At 51.8% G+C, this 19,125-nt stretch overlaps 1 protein-coding gene across 1 annotated transcript; it reads right to left on the bottom strand.

The window, feature by feature from the left end:
- Positions 1-865: 865 nt before the first annotated feature.
- On the bottom strand, positions 866-3,888 carry LOC100906964 (TLR4 interactor with leucine rich repeats). Its single transcript, XM_003736982.3, has 5 exons — positions 3,157-3,888; positions 2,222-2,354; positions 1,708-1,938; positions 1,350-1,614; positions 866-1,247 (listed from the first exon to the last, which is right to left on the bottom strand). The coding sequence occupies exons 1-5, from the start codon at positions 3,886-3,888 to the stop codon at positions 866-868; spliced, it is 1,743 nt and encodes a 580-aa protein (XP_003737030.3).
- Positions 3,889-19,125: the final 15,237 nt, after the last annotated feature.

The raw sequence follows: 19,125 nt of genomic DNA, 5'->3' as shown, positions 1-19,125 counted from the left end.
GTATTTTTCCTCGACCTCATTGTTTACACACTAGCTTTCTCTCGCTCTCTCTCGTTCAATTCTACACGACTCTGTACAGGTTTTTGGCAACGACGCCTTAATCATCGAGATTCACTTCGAAACAGTGTGTCTTTCAAGAAAGAGAAGCCCCAATCGGACTGACACCGATTGCTAAGGCATTCCGAGAAACCGCTCCCCCATCGATGCCAATTTCATGACTCCTGGTTCCGAAAAAACATGATCTCAAAGATATCATTTCCGTACATATCGGATGGATAATCTCTCTCATTCCCCGTTCTGACGTCAGCGTGTGTTCGACACGGGAGTTTATCGAATACTTACTTCAGAATAGAATTCGACGCTGCAGCGGCGGCCGAACCCATCCACCCTCTGTCGATGATTCGAGGTTGAGTCCGGATATAGGAACGATTTCAAATGAGAGCGGAAGTGCTCAGGGAAACAGCACCCCTGATTTGATATCCCGCCTTGGTGAGCATCCTCGGAAAGTCACGACGCGCCGCACGTTTTACGTGACGAGGCGAGTCATTCCCCTTCCAAGAAGAAACGGAGACCTCACAAAACATCCCTGGGAACTTCCGAGGCCCTTGTCGCACTCTCCCGCTGACTCGGGCCTCGCTGAGTAACTGATGGGGTTGTGAACGGTTCTTTGTAAAATGTGACGAGATATGCATTCGCATGGCTAGTAACTCCCTATATTCTCCCCGTATCTCTCTAATCCCGTAGAGAAGGCGGATTCGCCTCGAGCTCTGAACAAAATCCGACTGCGACCAAGGCAGACAGACCGTGGTAGCTTCGCGCCGTCAATTTAGGCGCTGCCCCCACTGCCAGAGCTCAGCTGCGATTGCTATGAACTGCGGCTTATTGTATCGTCTATGGTTGCGACAATCGAAGGTCTCTTACTGTCGAGACCTTCTTTGCAGCCGAGGTTATCGTAGCTGAGCGATCCTCTTGAGCGGTCTTCCTCATGAGTGTAATACACAGCCCCTTGCGTCTTGTAAATAACAATTGTTGCTACGATGATCGTTACGATTACCATGATGATAATTATTGCCACCACGAGTCCAACCTGGGACTCGGTGCCCGAAACCCGAGGCTCAAGAATGGGGTTGTTGCACTCGTCGAGCTCGAAGATCCGCACGTGATAGAGGTCCCTCCCACGCACGTTGGCGGGATCGGCGCACAGCGGAGGCTTGACGTTGTCTTCGATGGGGCGTTGGCTCAAAAAACTGCAAGGGGAGAACAAACAAATGGATATTGTTTTGCTAATCAAACAATCATGAGTCTCGTGGCTTAGAAGAGCCTCGTGCTCAATGTTTTCCGGTACTTACTTGAGCATATGGATCATGTAGCATTTCTGACATTTCCATGGATTATCGTGCATGATCACGCGCGTGTTCGTATCGTTCAGCGACCGGATTATCGAAGATCGCAGAAACTTGAGATTGTTGTGCGAAATGTTAAGCACTTCGAGTTTGCGGAGCTCTTGGAACAACGAGTAACGGAACTCGCTGAATCGATTATTGTTGAGATAAAGTTGACGCAAATTGGTTAGTGGAGAAAACGTTGCCGCCGGCAGATCGTACAGACCGATACCTGGAATTCAGGAGAAAATACTCGATCTCAGTATGCGGACCACTGATTGAGAAATCATTGAGCTGACCGATGTCTCTTCTCTTGGACACCGACCTTCAAGATTGATAACGCTCAGCTTGTGCAGGTTCTGGATCAGCTCGGCGACTATGGTTCCTCGCAGCGTGGGGCTGTAGGACAGGTCGAGTTTCTCTATCGAGAGAGACAGAGCACGAAGGGGATCCCCAACTGACGATTCCAGTCGGTTCCGGGAGAGATTCAACTCGGAGATGCTCGAATTACAGAACGCGCACTCTTCTATCGTCGTTATAGAGTTTCGCGAGAGGCCTGGAACAATAGGTTGGCTGTTTGCTTAATCACACGCTAAACGATCGGAGGCAGCAGCTTTCCTAGTAGCGGGTTGGAAACTTTCTCTCAAACGAGTTTTGCTTTCACTGAGAAACGAAACATCCATTCAGAACCGAGTTTCGATTTTTCCCGAATTGAGAGCGCTCATCTCTACATCTCTGCGAAGGCGAGAATTGTAATTCGGAGCTCGATGCGAAAAGCTCGGTGAATTTCATATGCGAATGTGGGGGCACGCTAACGTGGACTCCGAGAATCGACTCACCGAGCTGCTTGAGGGCTTGTCCGGCGAAGGTTCGGTGTTTTAAGGTGGTAAGCGTGTTACCATCCAGATAAAGATACTGAAGCTTCGTTAGGTGCCGGAATTCCTCGGGAGCAAGGTAGGTGAACTTATTATCCTGAGAAAAGAGGCATAAGGACATAAGGCATTGCCTCGATAACATTGGGCCTGATCATCATCGTCGGAAACTAATCAGTCATTGGATTGTCCGACACGCAACTGCGGGATGATTGTGATTGATCGGAACATATTCTCCATAATCCGTCCGATGGAAATAGATCATTAGAAAAGCGATGTTCCGACTCTGATGGGACGCTTTCAACTACTCTGGAGTTGGGACTCTCCAAGTGATCGGGTTAGCGACATCCTCGTTCGACTACTGTGTCCGTGCGTGAGGATTGTTCTTCTGCGGAGAGAAGACTTGTTGTGGCAGCGTCAGGTTCCGAACAAAGAGGATTCCGTGTTGTCGCGTCAATCAGAGTAGATCTACTCTCGTCGATGTATTTCTCTGAAACAATGTGTCTGTGCACCCGCTCATTTGCGAAGCACTTGTGTCCGACGCCTTTTCCGAGTCATCGCGGCGCCAGCAGAGGAAGCGGCGGCGAACAGCAAAAGACGCGCCGTCCTACCCAGCTTGTCCAAAAAGCAGGGTGAAACGAAAACAGACGATGAGCATTTGTTTCCGGAGTGGCGCCTTAATTAAACTCGTCTTCGTCGTCATGTTGTCAGACTCGTCTAATTCACGTCGCTATCAGAGCACCAGTGACCGTTCATGACCGGACGATCCAGGAAATGGGTTAAACGCGGTGGGTCCTCCGGAAAATCGGGGGGATCCGCGTATCTCAGTTTCCTTGATCTTGGTGCGCATTCGGGGGGACGCGGGCGCATTGTTGGCGATGGAGAATCGCTCAGGAACTCACCCTTAGATCGAGATGCTCAAGGTTCGGGAGGTTCTGGTAGACGAGCGAATGCAGGGTACTGAGATTACAGCGAGCGAGGTAAAGTCTAGTGACAGGTCGAAGATCCTTCAAGACGTCGGGGTCGATGCTGTTCAGCGGGTTGCCGGACAGGTCGAGCCTCTGTAGGTTTTTCAGCATGAAGAATAGTCTCGGAACTAGCTGCAGCCGATTATTGCTCAAAATCAACGACGTGAGCTTCTTCAGATACCGGAAAGGCGCTGAAGGACACTTCGAAATTTGGTTGTTTGAGAGATTGAGGACCTTGAGCTCGATCAGGCCGTAGAACTCCTTCTCGATCACCGTCGTGAGATTGTTGAACGAGAGATCGAGAATCTGGAGCTTCCGCAACGGGTGGAAGGTGTTTTCGCCGATCGCAGGAATCTGCGAATGCGTGATTCGGATCTCTTCGAGGTTCGTGAAGTAGCTGAACAGGCGACCCAAGGTCGAGTTGTTCGGGAGGTCCGGCGGAGCTGTGAAGTGGAAGACCTGCGTGTCTCCGTCCATGTTCAGGATGGGCATCTCTCGGAGACCTCCTTGATCGCATATGACCTTCTTCCCCTGATTCATGTCTACTGTACAGGCACAGTTCTGCGGGCATCTACGGAAATTCTCCCGGAAACTTCGCTGACGCAAGGCCGTCGCGGGCAGGGCTGCGACGGCGACGACGGTGAGCGCGACGAGTATGCTCTTCATCTCGGAAGGTTCGCTTTGGCTGATGACGTCGTGTCCGGGTCGGATCGGAATCGGGAACTGTATGCACAGTCTCGTTTCCCTCGCTGCTAATTCATCGAGGGTTCTCCGCAAACTAGAAGACGTTGCAGGTTCTCAACGAAGATGACGAATCCATGCTCGGAGGCTGTCAGCATCGCAACGCAAACAGAACAAACACGGACACCTGAAACTCGATTAAAAAAGATCTTTAGCATTTCTCCGGTCGAAGTACAGAACTCCGAGTCTTCATAGGGGGAGTCTGAGTTCTCTGAAACTGGATTCCGAGGAAATTCTTTTCCGGAAATCATTCGATTCCGAGAAAATTATTTGCTAGAGATCCTCCGATTCCAAGAATATAATTTCCGACCCGAGTAGGGTATTCCGGAAAGGATTCTGCTCGCAGAAGAGCAATCGCAGCTCTCATGGGTAATTCCCAGGATCGCAATATATAACAAGATACTTGGAAGTGAGTCCGCGCTGATTTCCACCTGCTCCCGAAGCAAGGCCAATTATGACCCATAGACAGGCTCGACGTCACTCCTTCGGAGAGCCAGGACGAAGCATCGCTCACAAACGCACAATAGCACCTTTTGTACCGCGGTAGTGCTTCTGCTGCAGCTGCTGGGGCTAGCGCCGCCGATGCAGCCAGGAATCATCATATATGAGAATGAGTGCATCGCATTGTTATACAAATTGATATCGAGCTGAGTCCGATCTTCGTTTGAGCTCCTGCATCGAGAGGAGCTGACTCGGCTGAACAGACGGACGGAATCCCGCCATTGACAACAGCGGGCTTCACTCGAAAAAGTGGCGTTCGGACCCTACCAAGGTACCTCGGACTCCCGCCGTATGGGAGACCTCGGCGCATCGACAGTTCGAGCGGTGGACTTCCCCGTGCGTTCTTCTGCAGCTTCGAGACCCCGATGGCAAGACTCCTCGATCCGAGCTTGCTGTTTCCTAGAACCGGGCAATTGCTGGGACAAGAGATCACGGGAATAGGGAACGCGGATTCGGCTGCGGTGACCGACGATATTTTCCTTCCGTGGATATCCCTCTTGTGGCTCGAAGCCTATGAATATTTGGGGACCTGGTATAAAGATAAAGGGTCTATTGCGAATTATTGTGCTCATAAGAACCCTGAGCCGAAGGATCGTGACGTAGCCATAGTCCAAGCAAGCTTTCCACGGACCCTCGAGCAATTCATTGCAAAGAAGAGAATCGTAGTCGCATGTAACAATGGCCTTATTCTCTTATCGCACTATGGCTTCATTGTTGCTGATCGGGTGTGTCCACGACGACGTGAGTGCCGTTGATAAAGGATCTTGTTTGTACACTAAATTACACTGCAATCGAAATAGGGGAAATCGCGAAGTTATTACGGTGCTCCAGGTGATCCGAACGTCTAGTTCCAGATTTTCGGGCGAGAGAAAGTCCCCCACACGTGAGAATCGGCCATGAGCGTGAGGTCCTCGCGATGCCGATGAAAGGTATGTCGTGGACCGATGGTCTAGGAAAATACGCTTGGCACTCATCCATCGACTTTACATTTCTTTGTTCCAGGAAGGCCGCGTCCTGAATCTGAGTTCGTCCATCAGTAAGAAGTCCCATCAAGCTTATTGCCAGCGCTTCGTCGATTCGCGCCCTTGGCCGGCCCAACAAGTTCGCTCAGAGTCCCGGAGATGGAGGGGGAAGGGAGAAGAGGAACGACATCGATCTTTCTCACAAGCGAGCGTTCGAGCGCCAGCTTGACGGGAGGGCATAAGGATCGAAGGTGGTCCGGGAGAAATTCGTAAAATAGACGAAACCGAGCGCGAAGCCTGTTTGAGTTTGCTAGCCGCCGCGGTGTTTTTTCTGGAGTTCCATCGCTCATCGGTTGCGAGCCCATACGAAAATGAACTCATTAAAAAACTCATTTGTCTGCACAGATATTTTTGGTCGGTCGAGAACCGGTGTTCGAACAAGTCGACGAAAAGTTTGTGTTCTTCGTGTTCGAGTCGTCGAACAGCCGCCTCCCGTGCACTCCCGCCGCACGCGAAATGCAACGCCAAGGGTCGATATCGCTCCGTTACCAGCTTTCTTTCCCGCTTAAAGTCGCTCTCTTTCCTCCTCCCATACTTTGGAGAGCTCGGTCCTCTGAAGTCTCTCTCCTGTTTCAATTGTCGTTATCTCAATCCTCTCAGCTGTCCCGAACAAAGTGAAGTCGTGTCTGGAGGTTTAAGTGGGGCTGTCGTAATGTCGTATGTATTTCCAATAGAACATGATAGCCGTCGACAGTTGACGGTGTCTCCGGCAATTGATCCCGTCGACGACGTCGGCGACGCCGGAAAGAGGTGACCTGATATTTTTATGGCCATCGATTTTCTCGATTGGTCCCTTCTATTCTCCCTCTCCGTGTTTGTCGCCTTTCCGGATCGACGCCGTTCTTTTTGAGTCTTTCTAATTCCCTCCCTGTCTCTTGAACTCCCCTCCCGAGCCGGAGATCCCCCAACTCGCCGCAGAAGCGAGTCCCGACTCAGGCATCAGTCCGTTGTCGAGATGAACTCCCGCCCACTCGGCGCACATTTCGAATCTATATGAACCTGCGTGAATTTTCGTGAAGAACAGCGCGACATCTCTCGTTAGAGGTCCAACAGCGTCCATCTCGATCGCAAACGATACAAGCCCGGTAGCGCATCTTCGAATGATTGTCACGCTCTCATGGGTCTCAGGTCTTTCTGACGACATCCGGAGCAGTACAAACGGGACTCATAAGGCGAGCGCAATGTTCAAGACCGCTGGAGTGTAATCCCGGTGTCTCCGAGTCGTCGTCATAGTCGTCGTCCGGGCAGCTAGCTATCCGGCAGCTAGGCCACACAGATACGGGGCACCGACGACGGCTTTGTAATAAATATATTTATTACTTATATTCAGCCGGGCAGTCGCATCTGTGAGATAACTCGGGGAGAGGTAGCGACTCATTCACAGCATTTTGTTTCCAAATGTTCCCGAATCCTCTCCGATCGAGGTGGAATAACTAGCGATAGAGGGAACTATTCGAGCATCACCGAAACTAGATCGAGCACCCGTGCCACCTCGCCCTAACGTCTGGGGACCGGAAAACTTCCTGAGGAGCTGGAAGCGGTTCCCGCGAAGTGAGCTCCCGCCGTGATCCATGCGGATCGCCGCGAGAGCGAAGGCGCTCACAGAAATGTAGACACAGCCTCGACTGACTCGCGTCGGGCCAATCCGAAGTCGCGACGATTCCTACAATCTCTCCCTGGGGAATGACTTCAAGTCTCGAGAGATTTCTTGGAAGCCCCAGAGTGTATGATTTTTTTCCCATCATTTCTTCCATCTCTGTGCCTGACTCGTCATCTGGCTTCCTGTATCTCCCGTTCGGAATTCCCCCAATCCGAAAATCCCGTCTCAGAAACTTAGCCTCTCCCGGAGCTCTTCGCTCGCTTATCTGCCAGTGGAGACCCCGCTCCTCCTCCTCCTCCGCCTTGCATTCGCTCTCGTTCCTAATTTCGTAAATCTCTTGTTTGCGAGTTCTCTCCGTTCGGTGTCGAGTGCAAATTGCGCATCGTTCGAAAGACAAGGAAAGGAGGGGATTGAAAAACAGCAGACAACGGCTTCGAGACGGAATCGTCGCACAAGCCTCGAACATACACTATGCGCGGAGAGGCAGAATGCGAGGGCCACCTGCCTCCGACCGCTCGGTCTCTGTTTCTTGGCCATAGGATGGGTGGGCACAGTCTGCCCGCGGGTCAACTGGGTCGGTGAGGGAGGTAGAGAGAAGCACGTGAGGGAGGTTTTGAAACACGAATAAAAAACGAAGCTTTCATCCTTCTTGTTTTTAATTTGCGGCTCTATGCAGGGGGTATTCCCCGATCCTCTGTGTGTGAGTCGCGAGAGTCTGCTGCTCCGGTCGATTGGATGTTTTCCGATGGCGATGCAATGATTCGGATCTATGATCCCGACTACGATATCAGAAGGAAGGGGCAAGGTCCCGAAAACGAATCTTCAATGAGGAAGTTCGCCTATTCCCAGAAAGAAAAACCTTTTCCCCACCACAAGACTGTACGAGACTCCGGAAGATTCGATATCGCGATCTCGACAGGCCACGGCTCGAAACCTGTGCGTTGTCGATGCACGCCGTCCGGGCTGTCACCCTTGCTCGTGGGAGCGGTTAGCTATAGCGGTTGTTAGCTAACTGTAGCCTCGAAGCAGATCACACAGCATACGATGCGCTGATCTGAAACAAAGCATGTCTGAGAATGTGGTGGCGTTATGAACACGCCGCGCCCAAACCAAATATATCCCCACTGGTGACAATATCGTCAACGGCGTTGACAACAGGAGCCGCGCGCACGCGTCCTAGCTTTGTGGAAAGCAGGAAGTGGGCCCGGCAGAAACCCCGCCAGCATGCCAGGATCTTCCAGAACATCAGCTTCGGCGCCCGCAATCGCTGCCAATGAGCGATCCGGGGATAGCACCCGTATTTCTCCCGATGCGTTCTCCGAAGTCTTGGGCCGGTGCGCGATGTCTGCCAGAAGTCCAAGTTGTCTGCCATTTTTCGTTTCATTCGGATCTGTTTCTCATCGGTCTCGGAGATTCTTTCTCAAACTCATACAACTGGGTCAAACACCTGTGGGCGCGATAGACACAGGGATCGCATTGTTCCTCCGCTTTCGCCCATTCCAAAGAGAAGGAGAGTTCAGCTGGGAAAGCAGTAGTCGACAATGGACATCTACGAGTAATTAAGCTATTCATTCAGATCTAGATATCAGATGACAGACAGGTGAGCTTTCCAAGTCGGGAACCTTTCGTTCTGTCCTTCAGCCGGGCTCAACGACGGGAGAAAGTCGGGGGAACCACAGGTAGAATTCCATTTCGTAGGAGAAACATCGAAAACCATTCGAAACTTCGATCGTTCTCAAAGACATTCCATCGTAGACGAATTTTGAGAAGTTCTCGGACCTCGCAGAGGTGAAGCGTAGGACGAACGGGTTGAACTGCTCTCTTTCATGGTACCACTCCCAACGTTCCGCGAAAGTTCCACGCCTTAGTGTCCTTGAGGTCGTGTCCCTTATTCAACAATACACACGGTGGAACAGCCCATGCGGCAAGGGCAGCAGCTTCCACGGCAAGAGCGGAGCAGAAACCCTTGGAGAGTTCGACAATAATGTACCACGGCGGTCAGATGCTCGCAATCCGCAATGACTGACTGAGCAACATGGACCTGAGTCTGGCTTCTCGAGAAGCATCATCCGAGATGTACAGCAAGCCCTGAGCGTGCCTGAGCTCCGAGAATCCGAGCTCGAATCGGTCGCGTCGATTCTAGGACTGCGATGAACGAGCAACGGGCCATTTCCAGAACTGACTCCGCCTGTTGATTCTTTGAAATCATATCAGAATCCGGAGAGTCGATGACCGCACGGCGGGGCAGCACCTAATGAAGGACGGTGACCCACATTCATTCTCCTGTTCCCTCAGTGGAGTACCGACAGAGCTCCTTCGAGAGAGTATGGTTTGTTTTATACAGTTTGGAAGCGCCTTCCACTCGTTCTATCATCACCGAATGACAGTCCGGTGGATGAAGACATGCCGACCGAGCGACCGGCAAACAGACATAAGAATGGATACACGGACAGATGTGAAGAAGAGGGTTTTGAGCTGTGGGTCCTTGTCGTCGTAGTTGTGCATCGCACTGTGATATTTATAAACTCGACGAGGGGGGAAGATTTCCTCGCCTCGGCACTCATCTCGGATGAAACTTAAGAGCGGCGACTTGTCGGAACCTGCTTCCACCCACAATTTGATCCCCGTGCGCTTCTCGAATGAGAATCGGAGGTCCTCCATATTCGTATGAGTCGTTCTGTGGCACGAGAAGAGAAAAGTTCCGCAACTGAGCTCATGTGACAAGGCTATCGTTCTACGATTGACCGGGCTGAGCTTTCCATTTCAAGACTCTCAGACCTGAAAGGCGAAAATGAGGGCGGGCATTCACAGCATTAGCTCGATGACATCAACGGACGGCGCCTGAGGAAAATCAGTAGTACCGCCGTTATGTATGAAGTCTTCGTTGAAGCTCGATTCGTCGGATGGGCTAGCATGGGCAGGAACCTTTCGCACGTGACTCGTTGCCGAGATCTCGTTCCATGTCATAAATCACCACCAGTCGGAGACTACCACTTCAAACTCGGAAGCGAGAACGGTATTTTTAAGTGATTATCCCTCACCCGTGGGCTACAATCACGGCGGGAGCAAATGTCTCTAGATAGACAGCTGGACAACCAATCGAGAAAATACAATGATTTGACAATGAAATCCAGCGTAATTAGGAATCGAGGAGGCATTACTTCCGAATATAGGCAGATGTGAGCCCCCCTCCCCCGCCTCCGGTCTAGAAGAGCTTCCTGCAGACCGACTCGATCGAAGAACGATGCGGGATAGGCTCCTTAGCGGTGGCTTTCGAATTCGATACGGGAGAGCTCCTGGAGAGAAGGCAAATCAGCGAAAACTATCACGAATTCTACCTGAAATATGACGGCCCACGTTTCAGCGTTGAGGTTATGCTGCTACGCTTCGAAGGCACGACTCAAATGTTTCTGCTTTGTTACAACGGAGTAGGGAACCGACGCACGACATCTGGCGTGACATGAGCATTTCCAGGCAAAGTCAGAAATTTATTCGGACTATTAGCGTCCCCATGATATGCGACCGGGACCACGTACTGAGCGCAAGACAATCCAGGCTTCATTTCATTCGATTACACTCCGGTTTTCTCAGATCGTTTGTTACCCTCGCGTTCAGGTGCCGTTGCTCCGCTAGCTATTGGATGGTCGGAACTCAGAGAAGCTCGATACACATAACGGATTTGTTTCTCATAGCTCCGCTCCCGTTTCGAGCGCTCACATTGTTGTGATCCAGCTCGGAATATAATTCAATTTGAAGGCAGAGTCCTTTTTCTCGGCCCCGACGCCTCACACCGGAACTTTCGACATTAGAAACTCGAACAAATGCCTCCGGCCATACAACTTTGGGAGGCTCCGTGAGTTATCGCGTTCGAATATTGGAAACTTACACTGCGTCCGAATCTTAGACACCTCCGACAATTACTCCGAGCTCCCCCATCAGCCCTCCTCTTCCCCCCCCCCCTCCACGACCCTGAGCTCTGAGGGTCCGACACGGCGCTCACTCAGTAGAAGTTTCGGAGAGGAGCATGGAACACCGACGAACGGGAGCCCAATCTCGAAGGATGAAATACTTCGTAATATTGGGAACGAACATCGTTACTTCGGCGCTTTCGAAGTTTAACGGTACCGCTCGATGGGGACAACGCAGGAAAAAACGCCACCCAAGATAGCGAAAATCGAGGAAAAAGTGGGTGGAACGTCTCCTGCAGCTCTACCCATAGGGAATAGCCATCGCTCATCAGGATCCGAATCACGCGAAAGTAACCATTGAGAACATTGTTCCTCAATTTATGGAGATGGAAATCCAGTGTGGTCCTAGGGATCTCCGAGGGACTCATGGGTGAGGATGCGAGGGGAAGCCCTCCCGTCCCGACCTTCCAGATACCGTGAAAAGTTCCTGATCATAGGGGGGACCGAGGACAGAACTCACAGTCAAAGAGTGAAGTCTCGAGGAAATGTTTCGTGATGCACCTGTCGCCGAACGAGCTTAGATCATCTTCATACGAGAGGGGGAAGGAGGGTGAGAGAGCTTCATTATTTATAAATTGCCCCTGATGGCGAGGGAACTCCTCACGTGAATAGAGTGTAAGCCAGACGAGCATTGTGACTGGGTGTGGTCGTGCAAATTTTGAAAAAAATACGCGACGACCACCACCATCACCGGCAGCGACCCGAGTCCGATGCTACGTTCATTCATAGATATCTCCTTTTTCTCGGCGAATCTGAAATCCGTCCCCGCGATCCAGACCCGGAAGGAACGCTTCGAATACTTCGCTGTAGCGATTCGCATCGCCGCCGTCGCTTTTCTGCATATTATTCTTGACTCCTTCCAGCCGCATCAATTGATGGGTTGATCGATCGAGCGATCTACACCTCTCCCAAACCAGGACCAGAGATGGCACTCGGAACAGTTGGCATGATCTGGCACATGATTACGGCGACAAAGACGGCAGATGAAACGGGACCGCAAGTCGGCGATCCGTTAGATTGATAAACTCCTCCGGCTTCTCCGAATCGTGGATGGATCGATCCAGTCTCACACTCCGGGAAGATCACACGTCGAGAGGTCCTCCACAAGAAACTATCACCAGCCTTGATCGTGTGTTCGACGATCAACGCTGTCAACCGGGCCACAGATCAAGCAGCTGATGGTGTCGTCGTGCGCTCGAGTGTCGGACGTGACCCGTGCTGCTCTTGAATTCTTTTCCGAGCTTCTCTCGGAGGAGAAAAAATAAAAGATGGCGCTCCACTTTTTCGAGGAAAGCGACGAGCGGAAGTTAACTAATTCGAAACCGGAAGGGATTACACTCGTGTTTTTGATCTTTTCCCCAGCGAGCCTATCGCGACTCCATTGTTGTGGCTGTTCTTGTTGTTGTTGTCGAAGCATGGAGGGGAGTTGAAAGTCGTCGAGAGTGATGTCATGAGTACATAAACGAGATAGAGATCCGAGTGCTTGTTTATGGGGCTCTTCGCACGCTCCTCGCAATCTATAGGTGCCTTGTTGTCGCTGTTGACGGTCCTGTGATTGTTCCTGCCCACAACGAGAGATCTTTTGCCCTTAGGGAAACGATCTGAAACCCCCCTCTCCCTCTGACTGAAATCCCCGAAACGACGGCCTGACCGCGCCGAGCGCCGTCAACAGTGATGTAATTTTTGATGGGAGAAAATTTTTCCAGCGCAATCTGCGCGCTATCATATCGTGGGGGCTTGGTTGCTCGCCGCCGTAGGTGCGTAGGCGCTGCGGAAAACGAATCGGAACATAAGGACATACTCAAACATAAGCCACAGATATTCTTGAAACTTTGGGAGTCTGATGCGTATTTGTGTACGTCGGCCCGACAAGAGGAGTATTCGATAAGTTTTGAGACATTACGCACGCGCGCGACAAGTTCACACGGACGCACAAGTTTGCCGACGCCCAAGTTAGAGACAGTTGCTCCAACTGCAAGATGGTCGTGTGCGATAAGTTGACAATCTGCTAGGGCGGAGCTCAGGGTGGTGTTCGTTCCCAAGCAGGACCACAAATCGAGACTGAGGAGCTCGGCCTGACAGTCGCTTCCATAGATCTCTTATTGGAACACATGGATACGGGCCGTTTGCCATTGTGTTCGAAGCAATGTGGAGGTCGTCGGCATAGTCGCTGTCCTTAGAGCCGAACGACGACTCGATTAGGGAAGCTCCCGATGCGTGAACCGAGTGAGTCTTCATTCAAAAACCGTCGAGAAGAGCACTCCCTTCCGGAGAGCCGCCGACTCCGGGGTGGAAAATTATCACAGTCGCTCAGGAACCGAGTGATACGGGGCGCGAGGCATGAGACGCCGTTGCGGATGAATTTCACTTGAAATTCGCAGGAGCATGAATATGACTCAGGAAATCCAGAGCTCGTGATCTCCGCACGATTTTTTCCCGCCTTCCATTTTTTTCTTCGTTTTTAAGCAGCTGGCATGAAGTTTCTCCCAGCTGCCCGGGGCAAGTGGGCTGCCCGTTGTAGAACACCCTCTTAGCGCTATCATGTGTCCCGCCGGGAGCGTGTGTCGCTTTGGAGGGCACATTTATAGCAATACGTGATTCAGTTTGCCATAAGCTCACCCCACCCTGACGGGATCAGTAGCAGGCAAAGTATCCAGGACCAGGACCGACAGCGAAACAGGACCACCAGCAGCAGCATCGCACTTGAGCGGCCGCGTGATCTGGGCTGTTGGCAACAACATCTATTAACATCAGCCTGCCTGCCACCCACCACCGCCATCCACTCGCCCACCGGTAGCCGGAACGCCGGCCGGTGGGTCAACACAAATCGCATCCTTGTCGGCGACCGATTCGTCTCGGCGAAATGCTCGCGCAACGAAATGTCGTTTCCTGCGAGAACATTGAACTCGTAGTACGAAACTGTGATCCATGAGTTCCGTCGTCTCGGAGAAAGCCCCGAGACTATTCGCTATGCTGTTCGCTCGCCGTCCGTGCTCGAGCTATTCGCTGTTCTCTCGCATGTCAGCTGACCGGGAGAATTTGATTTTTGGTGACTGAAGTCACCCGAAGAATGAGATCATGAATTTCTTGATCGCCGTTGAGATGGACCGGGCGCAGCGCGGGAGCTCTGGCGCCTCGGTTCGAGCTCGAGGCTGTCCGGCTTGAGTCGGATACTATGAGGGACCTCGTTACCGACCAGAGCTGATTGCAATAGAATTGTTGGCTGTCTTCCTTTGCGCGCTTTCATTCTGACTTGTTCGTCCGCTCTATCACTCGCGGTCTGTCAGAGGAGAACGGCATGCTCTACTCGCCTGATGAAGGAGGCTCGATCAAAACGAGAGCGAAACTCACGATTTCCATTTGAGAAAAATTGTTCATCTTGCCCAGTAGTGGCTTCCTCCCCGATCCAAGTCGATAGGAACGCTCTGAAGCGGACGATTTCCGGGTCAAAGAATAAGAATCCGGAGAGTCGGTCTGATGGGTGGGGTTGTGACCACGATTCGACTCATCAACTCCGAAAATGAACGATTCGTTCGCAAACGTAAGCTCGGCATGTCGAATTCCAGAATGCTACAGAGACTCTTCTCGGCTCGGTCGTCCATCAGAGCCCCTTCCAGACTCTGTCAGCGGAGATCTCCTCATTCGAGATCGGCGTCCACGCTTAACGACCCGCTCGTTCAGCTGCTTAGTTAGACCCTGCCTCGGTCCCGGCAGCGAGCGAATAAACGGAGCGACAGCCCAGGTAGCCTCCGGTACGGTCAAGAGGGATGAATTAGTCCCACCAGCTCTTGATTTTGCCTCCAATTTTCCACAAGACCACTCTTGACCCCTGCAAGGGGAACTTTTACAAAGCTCAGAGCTCGAGGCTCGTCGAGATTCCGATCGGACGGGGCGCTTGGTGGAGATAGCAGGCTCACACTTCGTAGAGTACTCACGTAAAAACCACGTGGGTCTCGCTCGGGAAATGACGGAACGGCCTAATTGAAATGTCACATTTTCCCACCCTCGGAAAAAAGCTCACGGCTATTTCGGGCTGCCTCAGAGAAATTGCCAGCCAGATCGTATGACTGGCCTCCTAGTCTTGTTCTCCTAAATCTGCAAAGCCGGCAACTTAGAAAGTGCTGAGGTGCAGACTGCGACCGACACCATCACAGTGCACAAGAGCCGCTGTTGATCATTTGGTGTTGCGTCCATTAAGAACATTATCGCCCGGTGTCATTAGACATCGCACCCGGCGATGATGTTCAAGATCACGATAACAAACAAAGCCGCCTGTTCCTCGAGCTGTCGGTCTTCGAGATCCTGGTTACGATACTCAAAAGGATCGATCGCCGCATGATTGAAACGAAGGATCGGAAGTCCAACAGAGCGCCCCACGGGACATTGTGCCGCTCGGAATTTTGATTTCTGCCTTACTCCTCGGTCTGGATCCCGGGGAATTATCGGTTACGGCCCCTGTCTGTGTCACATATGACGAATAGTATCCATGTCCTCCACTCATCACCGTTGTCTACGGGCTATCACCAGAATAATTTAATTCCGACTTGGAAGTCATCCGTATCTCTCACCCTTCCGAGCCGTCTCGATGCTTCCTATCCTTCTTGTCCGTTGTTCTGAAACGTAGTCAAGTGACAGATCGGCGCGAGTTTCATTAAGCGATTCGTGGCCTTTGCGGCCGTCGGCGCGGAGCATTGGCCGGCTTCCGACTCGTCGGTCGAGTGGAAAGTTTTTTATTCCGTCGCTGAACCGGACGATGTCATTTGTTCCCGAAGTCAAAAATATTCATCGCCCCCTATTCGGCCTCGGTACTTCCAAAAAGACGCTTCCCATAAAAACACGCCAGAGGAGCATTTCGAATGGAAGCTGCCATCGATGTTCCCATCGTCCTAACCATGCGCCCCGTGTTTTGGTCCACGGTAGCGGCTCTAGCTCCGACTCCGACATGAGTCAATCCCAAGATATGTATCTCGACGCGTTCTGGATTATTTAACATCGATTTACTGGCCCAACGAGCGACTGCTAACGCCCTGCACCCTGCATCGGCTGATGGCAGCGGGTTTGACGCGTTCATGGCGCGTGAAATTAACTACCACCGAAATCTCTGCAGGTCGACTCGTGCTAGAGGACCCGTAGCTTTTCAGACGCCCGACCTGTCTCCAGTGTTGCGAGCATATCGCGCTCCCCGCACGTTAACCCGCAGCATCGGAGACTTGAAATCAATTAAAACACATTTCGGAAGCCATTTCGAGCCATTAGGCGTCACGTGGGAGAAAAAGCAATCAATCAAGTGTCACCACGTTTCAAGCCGAATATCCGAGGTCGCTCGTCGTGGGGAGCGACGCTCCCTCCACTTTTCCGTCTTACCGAACCCGCGTGACATATTGGCCGAAAGGCACGGTACGGATGTAAATTCCGCAAACATTTGCGTTCAAGACGGAAAGAGAAGGCTCGCGAGGCTAAATCGGTTCCGCCCTCGGTTCGACCTTTGGCTTCGGTTTTTCATTTCTGCAAATACATCGTTCCACCCTTCGCGATCTTTTTCTCGGGGTTGTCAGCTCGGTTCTCCCATCAGAGCTGGCGGCGACCTTCCAAGCACGAGGCTCTACGGGGGCTACCCCCTCCCCCGATGCGGAGTTGAGACCGGAGCCCGAGTCTTCGAAGGTCCTCCTGAACTCCACGGCAAAACCCGGTCGTTTCAGGATGCATTTTCTGATTTGTCACCCGATGCACGGTACAATATGCGACGAGTAGATAACTCCTCTAATCAGGTTAGAGTTGAAAGTTGCATGTATTCGGTCCGGAGAAGTGGCTGACTCATGCGAGCAGGCGGTAGCCACCCATTCGCTACGAGGGCACCCCTGGTAGTGAGGACAGAGTGCAAACGAATGGACCCTGCGTGCCTCTGTGCCGAGCTTAGACATCGAAGGGGTTGCAGGAGCAGGTTCCAGCTCATGCTGAAATGCTCATGATCCTGTCGGGTCCGCCCTCGAATGGATCCGACCCTCGACTTTCGATCCTTATTCGAAAATATCCCGCTAGCGAGACCGGGAGGAGCACAGTCCTCCCTTAGCGGATATAGTCCAGGCAAGAGGCTGCGAATTTCCTCCGGGTCCTGAGCCCTCATCTGTGTTCCGTCGATGTGACTACAGTGGGTTTCATCGATCTGAGTCATTCGAATGATATTGCGCGATCAGGAATCGCGGAGTTTTCCCCTAGTCAGATCGATCCATCCATCCATCTGTTGTCCGGAGTAAACATGACGTCCCCGTCCTCTTGCTACAGTGACCTAAATCCTTGTCTGCCCCTAGAGCTCCTTAACACTCTGTCTTTTTCTCGAAAGGGTGACCTCCGTGGCATGTCGGGAACCCTATTGCGATAACTGAGCGAAAATCGATCTCGATTCTCTTCTACCGGATCTCCCGAATCACGGGTTGAAAATCAACGCAGCTTTCAATTTCGATTTTGACTATTATCCGAAGCTCTCGGAGAAACTCATGGTATCGGGCGATACGACAAAGGTATCGATGCGGCAGCCTCTATATCCACTCAATGTCCAACGAAACGCTCATGCGTACTCAGTTCAGCATCGGTCCACAATTCAGGGAGAGAGAGAGACTGCTTTTGCAATTATTGCATGATTCTCAAGCGTTGCATCGGGAGAGGTAGTGCGAGTCGGGGGAGTCGGCAGAGACTTCACAAGGATAAGTTAATGAGAGGAATACATGGATATTTGCAATTTAAAACGGCAGGCGCACTGCCGCGTGAGTCTGGGGGTTTCGATTCTGTTCGAGTCGTTGCACTTTTTCCCTGCGACAACCCTGGTAAGAATCATCGGGCCATTATAAGTGATTTGAGCTCTGAGTGATTCTCTTTCCGATCGATCTTCGCTAGACGTCTATGAAGTCTCCACAGGAGTGCGCATTGGGAAACGTCTCGCTCTCTTCTTATCCGATTTCTTCCGACCCTATCCCAGGCCGACTCAAATCAGGCGTGTGATCGCAACACGAATCTCTTGTGGAATATTCGCCTAGAAGCCCATTCTGGGGTTATCGAGTTGATTCCAGAGCAGCTCCAGCGTGCGATGAGTAAGCATCGGTGTGACCATGCCCGATCTCCGCACTAGGTTTGAATTATGGATTGTCTCTCGGTACACATCAGTCGGTGGGATCAGGTGCGCACCTCAAAGAAGCTTCCTTATACAAATACTGCGACCCGATCCCCTCCTTTGTCGGTGGCTTGGTCTGGACGCATATTTAAACTCGACCCTATCGCTCTCCCTTCGCTGGGTGCTCCATGTGTCGCTCCCGCGCATCGGCACACGCCGTTCGCAGTCGCACATGTTCTTTCTAAACTCTCCTGGTGATAACTTTGGAGCTCAGCTTGGATTGATGGTTCACTTTTAATGTGGCAGATGCTTGGGCCCTCTCCCTCTTACCGTACGCTCTCCCTCGATTTCTCTCTCGATCACCTATTTCACTCGGACTCTCCTCCTCTCTCCTCCTCCCTCGAGTCCCTCCGTCTAGTTTGCCGGGGTTGGGTCTTTCTAAATTTTCAAATATCCTTCTCTCGCTCGTACTATTTTTTTCTCGCCATCCGCAGTCACCGGTACTGAGAGACTTTCCATAGACGAGCAGCCGATCAGTTCGGCGAACGGACAAGCAGCCTGTCGCGGGGGGAAGAGTCGCGTTGAAGTCCGCGAGATCCGGCGACGTGAGACTTGTCCCGACAACTCGTCTTCATCAGTTGGAGTGATAAACATTGACAGGGCCGATGGGTTTTGGCGAATTTTGATGATGTTCGCAGTAAGAGATACTGACTGAGAAGTGCGATGATCTCGATCAGCTGAAGAAGCCCGCTCGCCGTGAAGGGTGGAGTTCACCTCTTCCTTCATTCTTAGCCTGGCTCAAGAACTCCCTGAATTCCTCGACCCGCACACGAACAAGAAGCGAATCGTCCCGAGACCCACCTGAAAATAGGAAAAAAATCTCATTCGCCTTATTGGACATCGTATGGTCAGCTCGACGGCTGTTTTCTTCGCCGAATACAGATATTCTCTTTTCACATTCCTCTG

Source organism: Galendromus occidentalis, unplaced genomic scaffold (genome assembly GCF_000255335.2).
Source record: "Galendromus occidentalis unplaced genomic scaffold, Mocc_1.1 scf7180000075388, whole genome shotgun sequence".
Taxonomy (NCBI): Eukaryota; Metazoa; Arthropoda; class Arachnida; order Mesostigmata; family Phytoseiidae; genus Galendromus; species Galendromus occidentalis.
Note: the sequence above shows the minus strand (reverse complement) of the source record. Positions and strands in the feature narration are given on the sequence as shown.

Coding starts and splice junctions, on each gene's coding strand:
- LOC100906964 (XM_003736982.3), bottom strand. CDS start 3,888: ATGAAGAGCATACTCGTCGCGCTCACCGTCGTCGCCGTCGCAGCCCTG. Junction 1,939..2,221: donor ACAAGCCCTCAAGCAGCTCG/GTGAGTCGATTC, acceptor CTATTGTTCCAG/GCCTCTCGCGAAACTCTATA. Junction 1,248..1,349: donor TACATGATCCATATGCTCAA/GTAAGTACCGGA, acceptor CTCCCCTTGCAG/TTTTTTGAGCCAACGCCCCA.